The sequence below is a fragment of the Macaca fascicularis genome, chromosome 5 (genome assembly GCF_037993035.2).
Source record: "Macaca fascicularis isolate 582-1 chromosome 5, T2T-MFA8v1.1".
NCBI classification, from domain to species: domain Eukaryota; kingdom Metazoa; phylum Chordata; class Mammalia; order Primates; family Cercopithecidae; genus Macaca; species Macaca fascicularis.
Window position 1 is genome coordinate 138,153,907 of NC_088379.1, and position 16,138 is coordinate 138,170,044.

At 38.9% G+C, this 16,138-nt stretch overlaps 1 protein-coding gene across 2 annotated transcripts in view; it reads left to right on the forward strand.

Moving 5' to 3' along the window:
• Positions 1–497: 497 nt before the first annotated feature.
• Positions 498–16,138, forward strand: part of PCDH10 (protocadherin 10) — a 59,471-nt gene continuing 43,830 nt past the window's right edge. For both annotated transcript variants that reach the window (XM_005555921.5, XM_005555922.5), the window contains exons 1-4: positions 498–3,981; positions 5,548–5,606; positions 6,149–6,255; positions 14,297–14,602. In XM_005555921.5, coding sequence (XP_005555978.2) covers positions 1,351–3,981; positions 5,548–5,606; positions 6,149–6,255; positions 14,297–14,602 — 3,103 coding nt within the window. In that variant the 5' untranslated portion in view covers positions 498–1,350. The remainder of the gene's footprint in view (positions 3,982–5,547; positions 5,607–6,148; positions 6,256–14,296; positions 14,603–16,138) is intronic.

Consider the following 16,138-nt stretch of genomic DNA (forward strand, 5'->3'; position numbering starts at 1 on the left):
TGCTAGGGTCCCTTAATTAGGTAACCCTTGCCAATTAGTGGCCCCTGCGCTACTTTTTCCCCTTCCAGATGATTTAGTTCCATGATCCGTATCAGGGAAAATACCTTAAAGGAAAAAGAATGTTAGCATCATTGGAAATCCCGCTCCTAGGAGAGGATACCGCAGCTGTTGCTATTATGTTTTCGCATTTGCTGATGCAAACAGGGGAACCTCTCTATTCCCTCCCCATTACCTGCGGCTGGGGACTGGGAACTTTCCGCGGCAGTGTCCCCAGCCAGCGCCTCGGGACCTGCGGGGCTGTTCTCGCTCTCACACTCACACTCACCCCGGCCGCTCGGGCGAGAGTTCTGTCCCGCCCCGCCCGGCTGCCCCGTGACGTGTCTGTTTGGCGGCCGGTTTGGCCAGTCACCGGCAGCCCGGTGGGTGGTGCTCCTCGGCGATTGGTTGGCAGAATGAGGGCGCTGCGCAAAAACGGAGAAGCCGAGCGCTCGGAGCTCAGAAACTGCCAGTCCAGACCACAAGCTCAGAGGCTGAAGCAGGAGGAAGGAAGGACTGGAAGGAAAAAGAGGTTAGAGGGAAAGAGGCTTGGGAAGAAAACAGCAGAAAAGAAATTGCTCATTACACTTACAGAGAGGCAAGTAACGGTGGAGATGAGGACAGAGGGAACCAAGACGATGAAAGACAAAAAATACAAATAGAACGAAAGAGGAAAAAAATGTCAAGAAGAACATCCATCCGGAGAAATGAAGAGAATGAAAGTTTTAAGCTGCAGAGCCGTTCTGTGCTTTTCCGGCACAAAATTCTGTCGCTGGTTTTAAGCCCTTTTGCATTTGCCAGCCGTTGACATTAAGAGGCATGTTTAACGGTGCCAACAGCATCTCCTTTTCCTTCTCCTCTTCCTCCTCTTCTTCTTCTTCTTCCTCCTCCTCCTCTTTTTCCTCCTCCTCATTCTCCTCCCATCAGCAAGAAGACAAACCGAGGACAGTCTTGAAATACCGAAATTTCCTCTTTGGGATTTGCCAGCGCCGCGTTGCGCCAAGACTGTCGGAATAAAGGACGCTGACTATTGTATTATTGTTATTTTATTAATTGGTCAGTGGAAAGATTACAGATGAGGAAAGGGGACGCCTGTCACCCTTCCTGTGCTAAGATTAAAAAAAAGAGGCTGGATTGCGGGAAGCTCTAAAATGAAGCAAAAGGAGTAAGATTTTTAAAGACAGAAAGCCACAGGAGCCCCTACGTAGCGCACTTTTATTTGTATTTTTTCAGATTTTTTTTTTTTTCGTGGTGGTGGGGGAGGTGATTGGGTAGCTGACTGGCTGCGGGAAGCTACTTCCTTTCCTTTTGGAGATGATTGTGCTATTATTCTTTGCCTTGCTCTGGATGGTGGAAGGAGTCTTTTCCCAGCTTCACTACACGGTACAGGAGGAGCAGGAACATGGCACTTTCGTGGGGAATATCGCTGAAGATCTGGGTCTGGACATTACAAAACTTTCGGCTCGCGGGTTTCAGACGGTGCCAAACTCAAGGACCCCCTACTTAGACCTCAACCTGGAGACCGGGGTGCTGTACGTGAACGAGAAAATAGACCGCGAGCAAATCTGCAAACAGAGCCCCTCCTGTGTCCTGCACCTGGAGGTCTTTCTGGAGAACCCCCTGGAGCTGTTCCAGGTGGAGATCGAGGTGCTGGACATTAATGACAACCCCCCCTCTTTCCCGGAGCCGGACCTGACGGTGGAAATCTCTGAAAGCGCCACACCAGGCACTCGCTTCCCCTTGGAGAGCGCATTCGACCCAGACGTGGGCACCAACTCCTTGCGCGACTACGAGATCACCCCCAACAGCTACTTCTCCCTGGACGTGCAGACCCAGGGGGATGGCAACCGATTCGCTGAGCTGGTCCTGGAGAAGCCACTGGACCGAGAGCAGCAAGCGGTGCACCGCTACGTGCTGACCGCGGTGGACGGGGGAGGAGGGGGAGGAGTAGGAGAAGGAGGGGGAGGTGGCGGGGGAGCAGGCCTGCCCCCCCAGCAGCAGCGCACCGGCACGGCCCTACTCACCATCCGAGTGCTGGACTCCAATGACAATGTGCCCGCTTTCGACCAACCCGTCTACACTGTGTCCCTACCAGAGAACTCGCCCCCAGGCACTCTCGTGATCCAGCTCAACGCCACCGACCCGGACGAGGGCCAGAACGGTGAGGTCGTGTACTCCTTCAGCAGCCACATTTCGCCCCGGGCGCGGGAGCTTTTCGGACTCTCGCCGCGCACTGGCCGACTGGAGGTAAGCGGCGAGTTGGACTATGAAGAGAGCCCAGTGTACCAAGTGTACGTGCAAGCCAAGGACCTGGGCCCCAACGCCGTGCCTGCGCACTGCAAGGTGCTAGTGCGAGTGTTGGATGCTAACGACAACGCGCCAGAGATCAGCTTCAGCACCGTGAAGGAGGCGGTGAGCGAGGGTGCGGCGCCCGGCACTGTGGTGGCCCTTTTCAGCGTGACTGACCGCGACTCAGAGGAGAATGGGCAGGTGCAGTGCGAGCTACTGGGAGACGTGCCTTTCCGCCTCAAGTCTTCATTTAAGAATTACTACACCATCGTTACCGAAGCCCCTCTGGACCGAGAGGCGGGGGATTCCTACACCCTGACCGTAGTGGCCCGGGACCGGGGCGAGCCTGCGCTCTCCACCAGTAAGTCGATCCAGGTACAAGTGTCGGATGTGAACGACAACGCGCCGCGTTTCAGCCAGCCGGTCTACGACGTGTATGTGACTGAGAACAACGTGCCTGGCGCCTACATCTACGCGGTGAGCGCCACCGACCGCGATGAGGGCGCCAACGCCCAGCTTGCCTACTCTATCCTCGAGTGCCAGATCCAAGGCATGAGCGTCTTCACCTACGTGTCTATCAACTCTGAGAACGGCTACTTGTACGCCCTGCGCTCCTTCGACTATGAGCAGCTCAAGGACTTCAGTTTTCAGGTGGAAGCCCGGGACGCTGGCAGCCCCCAGGCGCTGGCGGGTAACGCCACTGTCAACATCCTCATAGTAGATCAAAATGACAACGCCCCTGCCATCGTGGCGCCTCTACCAGGGCGCAACGGGACTCCAGCTCGTGAGGTGCTGCCCCGCTCGGCTGAGCCGGGTTACCTGCTCACCCGCGTGGCCGCCGTGGACGCGGACGATGGCGAGAACGCCCGGCTCACTTATAGCATCGTGCGTGGCAACGAAATGAACCTCTTTCGCATGGACTGGCGCACCGGGGAGCTGCGCACAGCGCGCCGAGTCCCGGCCAAGCGCGACCCCCAGCGGCCTTATGAGCTGGTGATCGAGGTGCGCGACCATGGGCAGCCGCCCCTGTCCTCTACCGCCACCCTGGTGGTTCAGCTGGTGGATGGCGCCGTGGAGCCCCAGGGCGGGGGCGGGAGCGGAGGCGGAGGGTCAGGAGAGCACCAGCGCCCCAGCCGCTCTGGCGGCGGGGAAACCTCGCTAGACCTCACCCTCATCCTCATCATCGCGTTGGGCTCGGTGTCCTTCATCTTCCTGCTGGCCATGATCGTGCTGGCCGTGCGTTGCCAAAAAGAGAAGAAGCTCAACATCTACACTTGTCTGGCCAGCGATTGCTGCCTCTGCTGCTGCTGCTGCGGTGGTGGAGGTTCGACCTGCTGTGGCCGCCAAGCCCGCGCGCGCAAGAAGAAACTCAGCAAGTCGGACATCATGCTGGTGCAGAGCTCCAATGTGCCCAGTAACCCGGCCCAGGTGCCGGTGGAGGAGTCCGGGGGCTTTGGCTCCCACCACCACAACCAGAATTACTGCTACCAGGTCTGCCTGACCCCAGAGTCCGCCAAGACCGACCTGATGTTTCTTAAGCCCTGCAGCCCTTCGCGGAGTACGGACACTGAGCACAACCCCTGCGGGGCCATAGTCACCGGTTACACCGACCAGCAGCCTGATATCATCTCCAACGGAAGCATTTTGTCCAACGAGGTAAGGCTGAAGCGAAAGGACCACCATCTCTCATCTCCTCCATCAGAAAGCCTCCTCTAGCCCGGCCCTTGTATCTCTGGTGCACTGTGTATCTATTTTTAGGATATTACCTTATGTGTATCGTTGTGGGAGCGGAGATGGGCGGTCACCTTCTCCCACTCCTTGGTGTGTAACCTAACTTTCGCGTTGTTCCACCCCTTCACATTATTTTCATTCCGTCCCCTTGGTACTTTGCCACCTTGGAGCTCCCTCCTTTGCTCTTCCATCTTTCTTTTAAAACCTTAATTCCTGTCAGCCCATTCCCTTCTCAGTAACCTGGGGATAAAGGGAAATTGCGTGAAGGGAGAGGGAAATGTGGAGGAGGGACTTACTTTCTAGCACTGGCAAAGGTCTTTTTTCTTTGCGTCTGTCCCAGGCGTTAATAAAGTTGGCTCTATTTTGCTTTGTTTAACTATGCTTTCAGTCGCCTGTACAAGTAAGCTATAGATTGTTTAACTTTACACAGTTGTCTAACCTCGAATGCATGTTTTAGTAAACAAGTTATCAGATCCTTGTCCTCTGAACTCGGGTTGCAAAAAAATCCTTCAGTTCGGCTCTGGACAGCATTTACAGACGCTCTTGAAGCCGAGCGCCCACACAGTGTGAATTTGAATGAAGCTGCTTTGGCACAAACCCCTGTTAAGAGTAAACTAACGAAAGGCTTAAACAATTGTTGTCTTAAATATATCTTTTTAGCTAATAATCACCTTCTTGCCACTGTTTTGGATAAATCACTGCTGTTGGCTTTCTTCATAAAAGAATTTGGCTTGTCAATTCTGACTTCTTTTTAAAAGGATGGAGAAGTGACAGAGCTGGAGGGTGGGGGTTGGGGGGAGAACAAAGTTGGTTTATGTAAAAGAAAGTTTGGACCGGAAAGGTGTGTGGGCGGTAGAGGTGGGGAGGCAAATGCAGAGAGCCTTTGGAGTGGAAAAGAATGGGGGTGTGGCGGGGAGGGCAGGATTATGACCTCCTTTCCTGGCAGGTTATTTTATTTGAGTCTTAGATATTATTAATTGACTTTCATGAATATTTGTACAGCTCATTTGTATCTTAAGCACATTTTGAAAATAAACAACAACATAATTCCACAAAATATCCAAACTTTTTGCTTATTGAGCGTGCTGTTTTTCTTGTGTCAACCAGTATGCACCTAAACACTTTTTTTAAGCCACTGAAAAAAAAGACTGCAGAATATAAACAGGTTGACTCTGTTAGAGACAATAGTATATGTGCTTTAGCCATGAAGTCATTTGTATTTTCTCTTTAAAAAAAACACACACACATTTAAAGTTAGCCAATTTTATTTTTTTAACCTTTACAAGTGACTAAAATGTGGTTTCAAGTGTCTCTGCCTATCTCCCCTGCCCTTACACAGAAATCACTAGGATGAGGTCTTAGGAGAGCTTGGAAATTCATAAAAATATATACAATTACTTAAGCTAGATATAGTCCCTAACCTCAAAAGTAGACTACTAGTTCAACCCATAGCATTCAAATGCTCTTGATTTATTTATTTTTTTTTTCTAGACTAAACACCAGCGAGCAGAGCTCAGCTATCTAGTTGACAGACCTCGCCGAGTTAACAGGTATGGACTCTTTTTTTCCCTAGAAGTAATGGACAATTTACTACCTAGTAAAAGTAGGAAGTAGGTATATTATTCTAAATTAAAATTAAAATGTATAAAATATTTTCAATTAAGGCAGGACATAAATATGAATTATATTGTGTTTCCTAAACAAAACATTAAAAATTATACATTATATTTCATTTATATACAGTTAAAATATATTTGAATATTTTGTCAATTTACACTCCTACACAGCTTCTGATAGTCTTCCTTACTGTTCCAAATGTATATATATTTTATGAAAATGTTATAAACATGTATTTAGCTCCAATTGTAGAATAATGCCTAAATTTTATATGACTTAAGTGCTCAAAATGACTGTTAATCGATCATTTTTAAAGAGTTACGCTTAGGTTACAAAAACTAGCTTTATGCAGAAACAAAGCCAACTAAGAGGTCTGTGGGTCTGCAGCACCATCTGTGACCATGTGGTGGCAGAAGAATGTTTTCTGTGTTTCTTCACCTTTTTTATTCTAATATTCACATTTTTGTACTTCTAGTTCTGCATTCCAGGAAGCCGACATAGTAAGCTCTAAGGACAGTGGTCATGGAGACAGTGAACAGGGAGATAGTGATCATGATGCCACCAACCGTGCCCAGTCAGCTGGTAAGTGTGATCAAAGGGCAATCTAAATGCTAACTTTTATAGTTTTTATTTTTAAAAATAAACCCAGGAAGGATGATGTCCTAGGCAATTTTCCGTATGTTTAATGCTGGTAACTCTACAGAAAAAGAGTGTCACTCTACTTTGATAATTGCAGACTTAAAGAGAATTGTAAAAATGCAATGCTCCTTTGGAGAGTTAAAGTTAGGAATTCATTGTGGAGAGTTTCAGAATATGAAATATATCTTGCTTATGTAATGTTCTTTAATGGACACATTGCATACAGAAAGACATAGCTCTCTCACCTGGTCCAGTTACCAGTCTTCAGTCAATTAAGGTATTCTTAAACTTGTTTATGGATGAGATAACTGAAGATGGATAAAATTGATTGACCTGCACAAGGTCACAAGAGGATTAATAGATGACTGAACACTAGAATCCACATTTCTTGTTTTCCAGGGCAATGCATTTTACACACCACCAAGTATTGTATGAGAAAAGTAATGGTGATTAAAAGTCATTAATGGGTTGAAAACAGGGTTTCTAATCTTGAGTCTTAGGCTTCAGAATGTTAGGTAATACGTGATAATGTGTATTTTCTGAAGTGTCCTTGGTTTCTTCATATTTTCAACAGGGTCCATGACACATCAAAAGGTGAACTCTGAGAATATTTGTATTTGGGCTTGACGGTAGTCATTGACAGGTTCCAATGTGATATATATTTATTTTATTTCATTTTACTTTTCTTATTATAAGTCAAGTTTTATGAGATACTGGTAACTCTTATCACTAATACTAAAAGGAAACTCTTACATGAAATAAAATATGTGTGTTAAAATGAAAATGATTTAATAAACTTCTGGTGTCCTTCCTAATTATTTGGTTTTCATCTTTGAAGGGTATTTGTTGAATATTTTACTTTTTCTAACTAGTTTTGGGTTTATATGACACATGAAGAAATAGAAAGGCTAGTCAACTTTTCTAACTCCTGAAAATGTCGATCTTAGACTGTCTCTGGGTTCAACTCAGCTCTGTCGAGACTGGACCTTTATTTTAGTTAATAATATAACCATAGGTTCTTATTTTCAAGGTGATATTAGTCCTCGAGAGCACTCATTCCTTAACACACTTGGTGGACCTCTGGATGGTGCTGAGGCAGTGTGTCAAAGGGCAGCGTACACCCCATGGTGGCCTGGCAGCAGTGGTTGCTACAAGCCTCTCACTTGGCTAATGTGTGCTGTGTCTGTGGCTGCCTTAGCCTTGGGAAACCCAGGCAGGAGGAAGGAAAAAAAGGCTGCTCAAGGGTCTCTTTATATTGCTGTGAGTCATTAATATGCAGGCCTAATGAGACTTGAGAACTGCCAAGAATCCCCGGAGGTCCCTGCCCCTTGCGGGCCTTCACGCTAAGTGAACAGAGCATCTATTTAGTGTCTGGGAACCTGACAACAAACCAGATCTTGCCAGAAGTTTATATGTGAGTACAAAGTCCCTTTCATTTTTGCCCTATATATGGCATATGATTTATTGTTATCTTTAAAAACTGTACATTTAGCATTGCTCATTCTTGTTCTTTTTCAGAGTTTCTAATTTAACTGTCAGTCTTTTAAAACTTTTAAAACAAAATGTTTAATGTTTTAAAAAGAGTATCTGTTGCATGTTTCTTTGGATGCATTTTACTCCTTTCCCACCCCACACGCCCGGCTTTGTTTTTCTTGTAGCACTTCAATCTCAATGAACATTTCAATTAGTTTAGTCCCTCAGACATAATGACCCATAATAACCTAACTGAAGAAAGAGTAATGAATAAACATCTGCAAAAAGAGCCAAATTTGGAAGATAGATGAGAACATATTCTTATCAGTGCATCTTCCCAGTAGCTACTTTATTTTACAGTCACCCAGTGTTACAATTTCTGTAATGTTTCTTTCAAATTATTGGAGATGTCAAAGCATTTAAAAAAATACAAAAATGTTAAAATGTGTTGTGGAAAACACTTTAGCCAGGCAGTTTTCATTTTTATCAAAATGTTAAAAATTTTTCCTTATCTTTAAGTTCTTAAACATGTAAAAGTATTATAGAATTAGCAATCCGTTTATGTATCTCATTAGTAGTTACAGGGCAGCCACAACATACTGGGCACAATAATAGCTATTTTAGGATTGTAATAAAACACTTATGTTAAGAAGCGATTGCACCTTTGTGTGCTGAATTGCAATCAGATTTAATGTCTAATTTTATTATAAGAATGATTTTGAAGTGTTTTCTTTTTTAAGTATAAAACCTCAAATGCAGAGAATTAAGGTGCATTTACTTAAAGACTTTTTTCAATCCATACTGCTGTTACGTACTATAAGCCTCACATCAAGCAGCTAGACTACTTCCAAAAATTTAAGCCCATTTCAGATAAATCTGTTGTATTTCACTGTAAAGCCAGATATTAATGATCTTACTATTTTGCAAAATTAGGTAATATTACTCATAGCATAGCTTTCTAAGTTCAGGATAGAAAAAAAAAAATTATGCTGTAATAAGCAAATCTCACTTAACTAGGTTTTAGTGGGGAAAAGTTAGATTATCAAGTAAAGCTAACATTGGAAAGATAAAGACTCCGAATTCTCTCTTTCAGTTTGTACCACATTCCACACTATAGTGTACAGACTGTTTAGCTCAGTGCTTCACCTGTTTAAACTTCCTTTTTCTTTACTACTATTTCTTTTTCTTCATTAACATTATTCTGTATTATTTATTTAGATATGCCTTCTATTTATTCTTTTATGAATAGTTTTCTTTTTTTGTTCTATCTTACACCCCCTCCTTCTTGCTTTTCTTTTTTCTAAGCCATTTGCCGTCACCAATGTTTTTCATAGAAGGGCTTTAAACACGAAGACAGCTGCACGGAGAATCACATAAGCTTTTTCAGTTTTCCACTGCACCTGGCTCCATGTGTGAAATTCTTCGCCTTGACCACTGCTCTGTGGCACTTTCTTTATATAGCCTTGTCAAGGTGCTTTCCGTTTTTTTCAGTGCACTATTGATGTATTGGTTAGATATGGCAGTAGTCCAAGGAGAAGTGGTAAATGCAAACATAAACCATCACAAGAGGAAAAACTGATTAATCACAGCTTAAATAGCCAAAGAACTGGACTTTAAAGATATATGTTTTCAACTTTATTATGTCATTAGATTAAAACATAATTATTTTTTTTCTATTTTAGGGTACAGATAGAATATTTTAAATTGTATATTCTTAAACATTTTAATATTATTTGAGGTATATTTAAAGTGATCTGTTAGTAGTGACAGGTTGCTTTTCCCATTATAAAATACCTACACTGTCAATAATGCTAAGCTTAATTATAGATTTATTTTTAATACCTTATGCCTTTAAAAAAATATGTTGAAGAATCCTAATGAGTGATTTAATTACTTGTTAGACATTCTCTGAAAATTATCAAATTTCTCTTCAATAATTTTTTCTTTCAGTTATAAGAGAACTTATCTTCCAACTATGTTTAGTTTCTAACTAATTATAGATATAGATATAATACATGGTCAAAATTTGACTATGAATTTTAAAAACAAAATGAGTTGATTGGTCAGTAATTTCAAATTAGTAGATAAAATATATCATTGAAATGCATTAAGCCATTGCATTACTACAATATCAGCAATAGAATTATTGGTTTATTATAAACACAAATACCTATTTCCAAACTCCATTAAGAATTTAGATAATTGTCAAATTTGCTTTTGGGTTTATGTATAAAATGAATTTACACCAGTATTTATAAAACCTTATTCACTGGTGGAACTTGGAGCTACAACTTGAAAATGTGGAGAGATTTATAACTGGAAGCAATATAGAAGACAAAATATTGAGAGGAAATGGTGAAAAATATATACATGTTGAAAGATTATAGGTAGGGAGAAAATTTTATGGACTTATTTTGATTTTTTCATGAGTGAGTTATGTTAATAACTATCTGCTTCAAAACCATGTTTTCCTAAAATATACTGCAATTTTTGCGGTTACAATTAATGTATCTTAAGTAGTTAAAAGACTAGAAATCTTCTCAAAATGTGAGAAGTTTTTTATCTTCTTTAAAATTAATTTATCATATTTGGAAAAAAAATGTTTTGAATGAAAGCTTGTTGCACAAAAAGAAATGTTCACACAATATTGTATTATGACAGTCACCAAAAAAACAGCACAAATTGAATTCTAAAACTTCTGAAATCACAATTTGGTCTCAATGGAAATATCCACTGCCTCTGAGTATACAGGACAAGTTACTTGCCAGTTGAAAACCATGTACTTCAAAATTTGTTTACATATATATTTGCATAACAGGCAGTCTATCACGTCAGCTGTCATCCCTTGCAGAACAGATTATTTCTGAAAAGTGGAAAAATAAATAACTAGAAAAAGAGATTGCAAGTAAAAGGTATATGTTGAAACATTTATTAGATATTACCAAAATTTCAAAACTGAGGTTTGGAATAGTAGATATTGGAGACTCTGAAAGGTGGGAAGACTGAAGACAGGTGAGGGATGTGAAATTATCTAATGAGTACAATTTACATTATTCAGGTGATGGTTACACTAAAAATCCAGACTACACCACTACACAATAAATTCATATAACAAAATTGCACATGTATCCCTAAAGTCTATTTATTTTTTTTTTTTAATTTAATTGAGGTTTGGTCTGTAATTTTCTGTTGTAAAAACCCACAGTTTCCATAGTAAGGGCAGTTGAATGAGAAAAAGAAAAATTAAGTTAAACTTACCAACTTTTGAGGTGTCAATTTGAGCTATTAAAAAAATTGTAAGAGCAGTGTTAAAGTTATGCATTTTAATATATCCTAGCTACTGTAATATCTGGCATCCCTGTGCATCATAAAGTCATTTATCACAACAAAACTTAAATATACCTCTGGTTATTTGGTAATTAAAGTACTATATTTAATGGGACTAACAACAGATGATAAAAGATAAAATGTTAGTTATACGATGTCTTCCGAAGGTGAGGAATCGTAACAGAATAAATTTATGTGGCTCTCAAACTATATAACTATACAACAAATGAAAAAATCAATTTTCAATTAATTTTTCTGTTACTTATCTGAAGTTTATTGATTTACTATTAATGTTATGTTTTAAATGTTTGTTTCTATGTCTGATTTTTCTTCCTGAGAAACAGGTACACTTATCAATAAAACTGGTGAAACATTTATGTACAATTTGAGCCACCTTACCTTTCCTTCTAGTTATATGAAGCTGCATATTATTACTAAAGGACTTCCACTTTAAAAGGATTAATTCATAGATTTATTAAGAACATTATTTACATGTTTATTGCCTTGGTAGAGTGATACTGTTCTTTAAACAAAAAACTTTTCTATATCTTCACTTTTTTTTTTTTTTTTTTGCCATGCACATGCTACAGTTTATTTTTAATACCGATTCTCAAGGTGTGTGAACTTTACTATGTAATCTGAGGAAATTTTAACCAAACTCAAATAATCAAAAGAGACAGAAGAAAAACATACTTTCCAGATAAGAAAATGGGCACATTGGGGTATAAACTACATAAAAGTAATTTCTACCAAAATCAAGCAGTATCCTAATGTATGTTGACATACTAGATTATTAAAGTTATGTGTAGAATTGTCATATTCACAGGTAGAAGAGTAGTTGGGCCTAGGTGCAAAAAAATATGTGAAAGGTTGTATATTGTCTTATCTAGCATATTTAAAACGATATTTATTTGTCATGTGGGAAAAATGGTATTAGTTCAAATTTATATTGGAATGTAATTATATCAGCTATTCAAATTGAGTATATATTAAGTTTATTTTAAAAATAAATAATTGCTCATAATAATTTTACTCTTAAAGACAGTTTCTACTATCAAAAAAATCTATGTTCCCCTATCATTCTATTAACAAATAGGCAGCATTTATCATGTCAAAATATAAATCTTCTCTCTGGTTCTGTAGCCTCTACCTAGTTAGTATGTAAACGTGTATCAGGGACATTCTATTTCCCTTTCTCTTTTTCTTTTCACATATCTTCTTCCTAAAATAGGATAAAGGAGTGAGTTTCTCTGGTGTCTAGTGAAACATTTACATGTTTTACATGCTGTTCTCAGTCAGATTCCTTAATCCCAGCTTCAGCTCACGTTTCTGTTCCTCAACAGTTCACTGATCAGTAATTTATTTCCAGACTTATACAGGAAAATTATCAGTGAAATATTATAATCAAAGTCAGAGTTAGCATTCTACATAGTTTAATATAAAATTTTTAAACAGTCATTACACAGTGAGATTAATATATGATAAGAAGCTTTGTGTTACTTTTTTTAATTTATGTAATTAGCTGTTCTTAACTCCAAAATACTAGAGTTAAGTATTAGATAATCTAGATAATCTAGATAGTATTAGACAAACTAATCTAGAGTGTTCATAATTTTGAAAAATTATTTTTAGACAAACTGAAGTGTTCATAATTTTGAAAAATTATTTTATTTTTTATATGCAGATAACATATACACAAACACACATAAATCAATATATAACAGAATACTATCAGGAATTTAAAATCCAAAACTTGTTCAAGAGCTCAAATCACTTTTGATATTAATAGAAGTAACAATCAAGTATGTTCATTAAATAAATATTACTTTTTTGATTTAAAAAATGTTTTTCCAGACTGTGTATGGACTCGAGTTTCTTTTCTACAGACTAATAATATACTTTTGTTTTTCAAATTTATCCTGTTTTAAAATTTTTAAATTATTTTTTCTTTTTTTTAAATATTATTTAGAAAATAAAAGTGGCCTACTAGGCACTGTCATTCCACACCCAGCTCCATGCCAGTGAGCCGGGGAGCTTCTTATCCATTTAAAGTTTGAGAATAGGTTGAGATCGTTTTGGCCCTGTTTTAAAATATTTGATAGATATGTTACTATGTTTAGAAAAACATTAAAATGCTATTTTTGTTTATGTGTTTTTCTGTGTAGTGCTATGTATTAGCATTCATATTAAATAGTATTCTGTATTGCTCGAAAATTCTTATGCTTTGCTTAAGAAACTGAATGACCTTTCTTGATCATAATCAGACAATATTTGTAATCTTGTCAATCTAAGGAAGACAATGAAATTTGAACTTGTCCTTTGAAATCTTGGTATTATAGGATTAGTAAGCAAACAACTCTTTGTTGACTAGGACAAGTGTGTTCCAATATAGAGCAAGTAATAAGGTATTTGTCAATAGTATCTGCAGTTGATTTACACTGCATTTGGTTACCTTGGTTTCACTAATTACAGTCGTTCGTTCTGGATTTGTCTAAGGTGGTAAATGATAAGTGGTTTTTAGTAATATGGACTACCACAGTGTCATTGAGGAATACCTTTAGGAAGTCATTTCCTAGAAACCTCAGAAAATATGCTTTTGGCTGCTAATGAAATTGTGTTTTATTCTTGATTTTTACTGATATTCCTCTGTGTATACCACATTTCTGTTGAATTTCACTTTCTGCTTCATATTCAAATTTCATAATCTAAATATTTTTGGTGCTTGGCATATTTCTTATGTTTATTTGTTTTTAAGGAAAAAATTCAGATATCATTGTTAGGGATCACGGATTTTAAAGCTTTTACACCTTGTTGTTTTCTCTATTATACACTTCATGAGAGATTTTTTAAAAGATGTCTACTTTTTTTACTCATCATTTCCCAGTCATTTAAATTATTTAGAACCAGTATTTTTTCACAATACCTTAAGTAGTTTAGAAACATCTATTTCAGAGACCTCTTTGCCAGAAGAATCTATCTTTTACATTTGCCGATCATTTTCTCTTTTTAAAGTGATGGACAAAAATGAGACAAAATGATATTTGGTTCCTGTCAGGATAAGCCAGGGAAAATTTGTTAAGACACCTTCACTTGTCACCCTTTATGCTGCCTGTAATCTTACCCTGCTAAGTAACTGGTCATGTTGGTGAAGACTACATCTGTAGTTTCTTTTTTCTGCTAACAGGTATGGATCTCTTCTCCAATTGCACTGAGGAATGTAAAGCTCTGGGCCACTCAGATCGGTGCTGGATGCCTTCTTTTGTCCCTTCTGATGGACGCCAGGCTGCTGATTATCGCAGCAATCTGCATGTTCCCGGCATGGACTCTGTTCCAGACACTGAGGTGTTTGAAACTCCAGAAGCCCAGCCTGGGGCAGAGCGGTCCTTCTCCACCTTTGGCAAAGAGAAGGCCCTTCACAGCACTCTGGAGAGGAAGGAGCTGGACGGACTGCTGTCTAATACGCGAGCGCCTTACAAACCACCATATTTGAGTAAGTATTACACAAAGGGCTCTGTAAAAGTGTTCCCTTTGAGGAGATAAAGTTCAACATTCCACTCTTTTTGGTAAAAATGGAGTTCAGGTTTTTTTAAGAAACAAGGATAAAAGTGACAGGATGCTGGCAACACTTTAGAGCAATATTCTTTATTTATTTAAAATAATAGATTCCTCTAACATTGAGACATTAATAATCGCACTCAGCTCTTTCAAAATATAGGACTATATTCTCCAAATTTATTATTTTATGTAATCATTGTGAAGAATAAAAATGCTTTGAGATTCCATAATGCATTTCCTTTGAGGATCTTGGTAATGAGAAATATAAATATTTTTCATTTAATTAATGGATAAATGTTACCGACAATTCAATATCTTGGTCAAACTACATAAATAATGTTTGATAAAGATAAAAACTCATGACAACTCAATCAAAAGATGACTTACCTTGTATAGCAGATCCATCCTACATAATGTTTTCTTTCATCTACTACAAAAATAACTGTGGAACTTATAAGCTAGAAACAAAAGATGAGACAGATTGTAGATATATCATTTCGTTTATGATCGATGAAATGGAAAAGTAAAAGTGTTTTTAAAAACCTAAAGGAAAAAAAAACAGAAGAATATTTATTTTAGCCCTTATGATGTATAATGTGAAAAGCAAAGATTGAATGCATTGAGGTTGTGGCTACTAATCTGGACAGAGATAATGCAAATAGACAAGTGTTATATGCTTAAAGGAATGGTCTTTTATTAGATGCATACATTGTGGTGACAACAATAGTCAGGGGGTGTTTTATGAAAGATTGTTTTCAGCTTTTCAAATTACTCAGAACCACAAATACCCCAGCGTGATGTAACACTTTAGCACTTCAGAACCAAAAAATCATTTGTTTTGCTTTATTTTTTAAAGTTATACAAAGAGAGAACAAATACTTAAAGACAGGAAATATTGAGATGTCTGAAATGCAATTTGGATGCTAATGTCTTTAGTTTAATTCACAAATCCACACATGATAGTGAAATAAAGTAGCCTAAAACCAAATTTTAGTAAGTGAGGAACATGATGCTGTCTTTGCCTCTGAAATTGAATTCTGGACTCAAAATTATATTTATTATTAAAAGTAAAACTTTTCCAAATTTTAAATAGTGAATTTAACTACTGTTTCACTTAAACTAAGAATATACATTAAAGAAATACATTATTAATAATTTCAAGGCAAAAAGTGAAGGGTATATAATTCAGATTAATAAAAATTTGTATTTTTAAATAAATACAATATTTGCTTTTACCATATAATAACAGGTACCCTCTTTTGCTCTTAGTGCTCTTGGTGAAATTACACTTACATATAGACCTGGAATTTTTTTTTTTTTTTTTTTGAGACGGAGTCTCGTTCTGTCGCCCAGGCTGGAGTGCAGTGGCCGGATCTCAGCTCACTGCAAGCTCTGCCTTCCGGGTTTATGCCATTCTCCTGCCTCAGCCTCCCGAGTAGCTGGGACAACAGGCGCCCGCCACCTCGCCTGG